The sequence below is a fragment of the Haplochromis burtoni genome, unplaced genomic scaffold (assembly GCF_018398535.1).
Source record: "Haplochromis burtoni strain Fernald_Lab_line unplaced genomic scaffold, NCSU_Asbu1 Contig_107, whole genome shotgun sequence".
NCBI classification, from domain to species: Eukaryota; Metazoa; Chordata; class Actinopteri; order Cichliformes; family Cichlidae; genus Haplochromis; species Haplochromis burtoni.
The window spans coordinates 1,863,378-1,869,251 of record NW_024582468.1 but is presented as its reverse complement, the minus strand read 5'-3'; the positions used below and the strand labels follow the sequence as shown (position 1 = coordinate 1,869,251).

The 5,874-nt window shown below is 38.0% G+C and overlaps 1 protein-coding gene across 1 annotated transcript; it reads right to left on the bottom strand.

Moving 5' to 3' along the window:
* Positions 1–796: 796 nt before the first annotated feature.
* Positions 797–4,044, bottom strand: crhbp (corticotropin releasing hormone binding protein). The gene is given in 7 exon segments (NM_001286308.1): positions 797–1,017; positions 1,104–1,221; positions 1,761–1,906; positions 2,512–2,722; positions 3,184–3,341; positions 3,751–3,844; positions 3,931–4,044. Coding segments are annotated over 7 exon segments (963 nt in total). The 5' UTR covers positions 4,012–4,044; the 3' UTR covers positions 797–862.
* Positions 4,045–5,874: the final 1,830 nt, after the last annotated feature.

Here is a 5,874-nt window from a genome sequence, read left to right as displayed (position 1 = left end):
AGATAGATAGATAGATAGATAGATAGATAGATAGATAGATAGATAGATAGATAGATAGATAGATAGATAGATAGATAGATAGATAGATAGATAGATCTGACCCACGTTAATAGCTTATATTATCTTTGGGATATTTTAATATGCTTAAAAATTTTTCTGGTACTAGGAGATTAAATCCAAGGTCAAAGTAGAGGTCAAAAGGTCAAATAAAGGTAATATCTTAAAACCTGAAATCTGACTGCTTTTTTATGAATGAATTAAAAGAGAGTCCATTTTTTTCTTTCTTTTTTTTTTATAATAAGAAAACCCCGGTTCAGTGCTTTGTCATGCAATATCATTTTATTACAAAAAACGTTTTTGGTCTTTTTTTTAATCAAATCCCCTCATAATGGCGATGGCATACTCCCTCACTTTACGTTCACCCTCCATGTCTATGATTCAGCACATCACCAGTACTCACACAAACAGAAGGTGACATTCATTTTAGCACCATTCCTTATCAAGAATGTTGATGACAAACTCCCAAAACAACATTATAAGTCTAATTCTGATAAATGCACAGGGCGCTCACAGCATATAAAAACAAGTGTGGTTCCACCAAACACAAAAGGACACTTAATTAAATTTATTTACAATAAGATGAATGAAATTTAAAAGAAAAATCTATTTTAAAAAATGTAAAGTGGAGTGTGTAATATCATAATAGTCCTATGACACTTATCTTTTATTTTTCGTACACTTTTATTTCAATGTCCTCAGACATTTTATCTAATCAGAGGGACTGACTGTTACTTTCACTTAAAGCCATTTTAAAAACATTTGCAGTCAAATGCTACATTTGTCACATAAGATCCTGTTAGGATCAGTTATTGAAACAGAAATCTTCCACGTTGTTGAGTTTGATCGTCTGTAGCTCCTGGCTGTCTAATAGCCTGTAGCTGAAAGACACGCGGTTGACAAACTTCCCACTGGACACCATCCTCACCACAGTGTTATCACAGCCAATCTTCATGTGAGCTGCAGGTAGAGCAAAAGGAAATCTTAAGTCTTGACTGGTGTTTTATTTAAAGAGAAGAGGAGGCAGAGAGATGGTGTGCACTTACTTGGTCCAGTGAAAGCGATGCAGAGGTCAGTAATGGGAAGCAGCTTTGATGTATCAATGCCGTTTCCCCCCAGCAGCTGTACAAAGTCTCCTGATTCTGCACATCCAGGCATGGATCTCTATGGAAATCAACATAGAGTGTGATACAAATACTAACTAACAAATACTAAATACTTATTGTGCAAAATAAAGGTACATATAGTGAATTTTTAAGGACAACATATATTATGAGAATATGTATTTTTTAATAAAAAATATCCTAAGATAAATTATTTTAAGTTTGTAAAAAAAGAAAATGTCCTACCAAGCACACTTTAAAAGCTTTTTACCTTTTTTTACGCTGATGTTATTCTGTCTAGAGCTAAGAGAAAGCACAGTGCCATTTCAACTCGTGGAGCTACACCTTGTTGTGACTCTCATTTAAATCACTCCATAACTGATTTGAATCTTATTCCTTATATACCTTATACCTTAGTATGAGATCTGAATTTGTTATGATTTTAGGGGTCTGGTCACTTAAAATCACTAATATTCTCAATGCAAAAATCACTTTTTACTTAAGGTTTCAGTTGCTATATAAACTGAAAAACCCTGTAACACTGAAGATGAATTAAAAGCACTGTGGCAATATTCAAGGGTGTTTAGTGACTTTCTTTACCTTGGGGAGGTGGTTGTAGTGGCCCAGGCTGAACTCTGAGATGCTGATCTCTACTGGATATATGATGGAGAAGCTGCAGTTTCTGTGCTGCTGTGGGATCGCCATTGTGTAACTGCCCTCTGGTGACTGTGACATGACATTGCAGGCTGCAAAACAATAGACAAGGGTGGATGTTGCAAATATGATCACTTTGATGGATGTTCAGATAGAAGCATAGGAATGTACACATAACCTAAAGGCTGGGGTTGTACATGCATGATTCATATATACATGGTGTTAAAGTACCTCTTCAATTTGTTGCATTGAATGACAAATGTCAAAAGGTCAAAAATAATTATATGCTTGTGGTCTGTTACACAAGCATTTTTCAAAGCACTATTTCACTATTATTATTATATCTAATTAGTAAAGATCAGGTAGTTTCAAAGAAAATGAAGAAAACTTTAATGCCTTCACTGAGGTCAATCTCAAAAACACTTAAAAAGCAGGTTCATCATCTAAGTTGCCCTTTCCTTTCATGTTACTGTGGGAGAGCATTTGCAGCCTGTCCTTGGTCCTCATCCAGGAACACAGTGGTGGCAAACTGTCTACTAATGGTGCAAGTGATGACTAAAGCACCATGTCAGGCTGCCAGTATCACCACTGAATTACACATTAATTGCAGTGTAAATGGGCTGAAAGCTCAAATGGTTATGTTTATGTGCATGCAGGGAATTTTAGAGTTTACTTCTGAAAATGACCGTCTACATACGAAAGGGGTTGGTGTGTTTCCTGACTGTCAGGGTGAAGCTGCTGCCGGCACTGTGAATGCGGAAGAAGACCATGGCCACGTTCTGAGAAGAGCGCACGCTTTTCCTCAGCGATCCAGAGTCGCAGTAATCCACATAGCGCTCGAACAAAGGCAGTGGGTGATCGTGGGTGCTGGGAAACTTTTCCCCTTTCATCACCCAGCCGTCGAACACCTTGATGGGATATATATTAAAAGACAGAAGCTTTAAGTAGAATTTTATATTGAATCGCAAATTATTTCTTGATGGTTTTACTAATGATGAGAAAGAATATTAAACTCTTTAGGCTGAAACTTAACCAGTATGCAAACAATAGGGAAGTGATTTTCAGGTAGCTCATCTAAAGGAAGCAGGTTTGTGCCCAATTACTTTATGTTTAAAGAGCATTTTGTCTAATTAGGAACCAAGATAACAGACCCCAGTATTTGGTGACATGGAAACACAGAGCAAAAGCTTTATCACAAAAGCACAAAAAAGTCTATGTCATTACCTGTAATTATACAAAAATTATGCAATAAAATAAAGTTTTAAGCCCTTCAAGCTCAACGTGACCAGATGCATCTACCCATCTTGTGATATTTTGCTCAATATAAGAGGAGGGGAAAGGTGTTTCACGAGAAGCGCTGTTAGCTTACAGTGATGAAGTCTCCTCCCGTGCAGTCAATGTCAACGCTGTCATAATCCACACTGATCACTTCATTGGGCTCTGCCATGAAGAAAGCGGCACAGCTGAGTTGAGGGCGCTCTGCTGTGAAGGTGAACTGGCCCTCCACTGCAACCATGTCCAGACAACCTGAAAGGCATTCCAGGAAAGAATTTGAAAACTTTGCCAACCAAATATGAAAAATTATAAATAAATGAAAACACATTGATCTACTCTAATTACTATTTATTATATTTATTATCCTTTTTTAATATAAATATCTTTTTCTGCTGCGTTTTCATTCATTCTCTACATTCCAGCTCTTTTAGCCTATTGATTATACTTAGGTGTTCATCGAGAGCAATTTTGGTAAAACCAAAATTAAGAGACAGAAAACAAGTCTAATTTACCAAAAGTATACAAAAACGCTACCTCCCCTTTTATCTGTTCTTCAAACGCATAAATTGCAAAAATTAAAAAACAAAAACAAGAAAAACCAGCATAAACCATCAATTATATGTTTATTTAAAATATTATAGATAGATGTCACGTGACTTACGTAAAGGTCGGCGATACATCAACTCTTCGGGCATTTCTCTCTTGAGTTCCGAGTTGAAAAATGAATATAATTCATCTTTTGTGATTTCGTTGTTCTACAGAGAGTGGGAGAGAAGTTTGGCGCGTCTCGTTTGTACCTTTGAATCTTCTAAGAAGTTTCTGTATCTGTCCGGACACTTACCTCAATATACCTGGAGTCTCCCTTGAGGACGGACAAGCACAACACCAGAAAGAAGAGCTGCTCCCGGAAAGTGCGCTCCATAACGCGCATCTCTGTCTGCAAGGCTCACCTGAGCGGAGAAAGTCTGAGCTCCTCCGCGACAAGCGCTGCTTTTTATAGGAGCAAATACTGTAAGGACCAAGTGACATGTTCGCCCACCGTGGACGCCCTCCCCTCCCATACGATCCACTCCTTAAGCAGCCAATTGCGTAGCTGTGACGAGAGCAAGGGACGAATGGATGAAAAAACAAAGACAGAAAGGGAAAAGCTGATCTTCCCTTCCCACTCATCTTCCCTCAAAGCGACTCAGGTAGCTGCTGCAGCCCTCCCAGACTCATACCGATCATTAAAGGTAGAAGCCTGGAAATCCAAGTGTTAAACAACTCACATTGAACATGTTTGCCCTCTTCTCTTTGTTCTAAATAAAATGTGAAACGAGTGATGCATGCACAAGGGCCTTTTACACTGTGTAACAAAAAGGATATTAAATCCTTTCAGTACTGTGCAAAAGTATTGAGCCACACCTTTTAAAATATTGTATAGGATTATTGAACACAGGTGCAATGATCTATTGAGAAATGTGAAAACACACACGAACATGAACTATATAAGACAAAAACATAGTTGTGCATCATTGTTATGACCACCTTTCATGCTTTCTTGCAGTTTCTTCAAATAGTCTTCAGAATTAGCTAAAAAAAAAAGTCCTCCAGGATTCTCAGAGGACATTCAAAGCTCTTGTCTGAATGTTGGTTACCTTTTCTTCAGTTCTCAATATTGCTACGGTCTGGGTTCTTCAGAGGCCAATCCATGGTCCATGACTTGATGTGGTCCATTACTTGATGTCCATGAATTGGGGCGACCGTGGCTCAGGGGGTTGGGAAGTGTATCTGTAACCGGAAGGTTGCCGGTTCGATCCCCAGGCTCTCTGTCCTGGTCGTTGTGTCCTTGGGCAAGACACTTTACCCTACTGGTGTTGGCCAGAGGGGCCGATGGCACGATATGGCAGCCTCGCTTCTGTCAGTCTGCCCCAGGGCTAAATGACTTTAGATGCATGTTTGGAAATGTTAGGCATTGCCCATTCATTATAGGAAATATTAAAATTTTAAAAGCATGACTTCTTAAATTGTTTTGCTAATCAAAATACAGATTCATTACTTGAGCTTAACTGAACATGGCCTATTTCCCCTTTCTGCTTTATGGATACTTTCATTGATGAATCAGAAGTTACATCTGTAAGTGACAAATTAAAGCACTGTTTTTTCGTGGGACAAAATATTAATGATGGCAGTTACCTTTTATGAAAATAATGTGACACACTGAATATTCTTTTTTCCTTTTACAATTTCTAAGACCTATGTCAATAAATTCTAATTGAAATTTTATTTGGGAGCAAACAAGAAATGATTATGCTATCAAAACACCCGGACAAGCATTAGAATATGGATGGATGGAAGTCATTTAAATTGGTCATTTTCCTGGAGGTAATGTAACTGAACCATGAAGCAGCAAAACAACCCCATGGTGACATAATACTACCAACACCATGCTTGACATTTGTACAGTGTTCATAGGTTTGAAAGTGTCAGTCCTGGAGCAGGGCCTTCTTTCTTGGTCGATACCATCATAAAAGCAAATAACTTGAACTTGCGGTTCTTAAACTGATGATCTTGGAATCTGCAGTTGGTTAGAAATGACTCCAAGAGACCTTCCCAGTTTGTATAAATCTACAATTCTTCTTAGACCTTCACTGAAATTCATTTTTCTTGGCACTGTTTAAAACAATAAGCACTCTAAAACAAATCCTTTTTTCCCTAGCAAAGAGAAAATACCAGTTGTAGTCAACCATGGCCTTGGTCTTGTCAAGGTAAAAGATATTCTAGAACCTTCAATGTGGGCATCCAT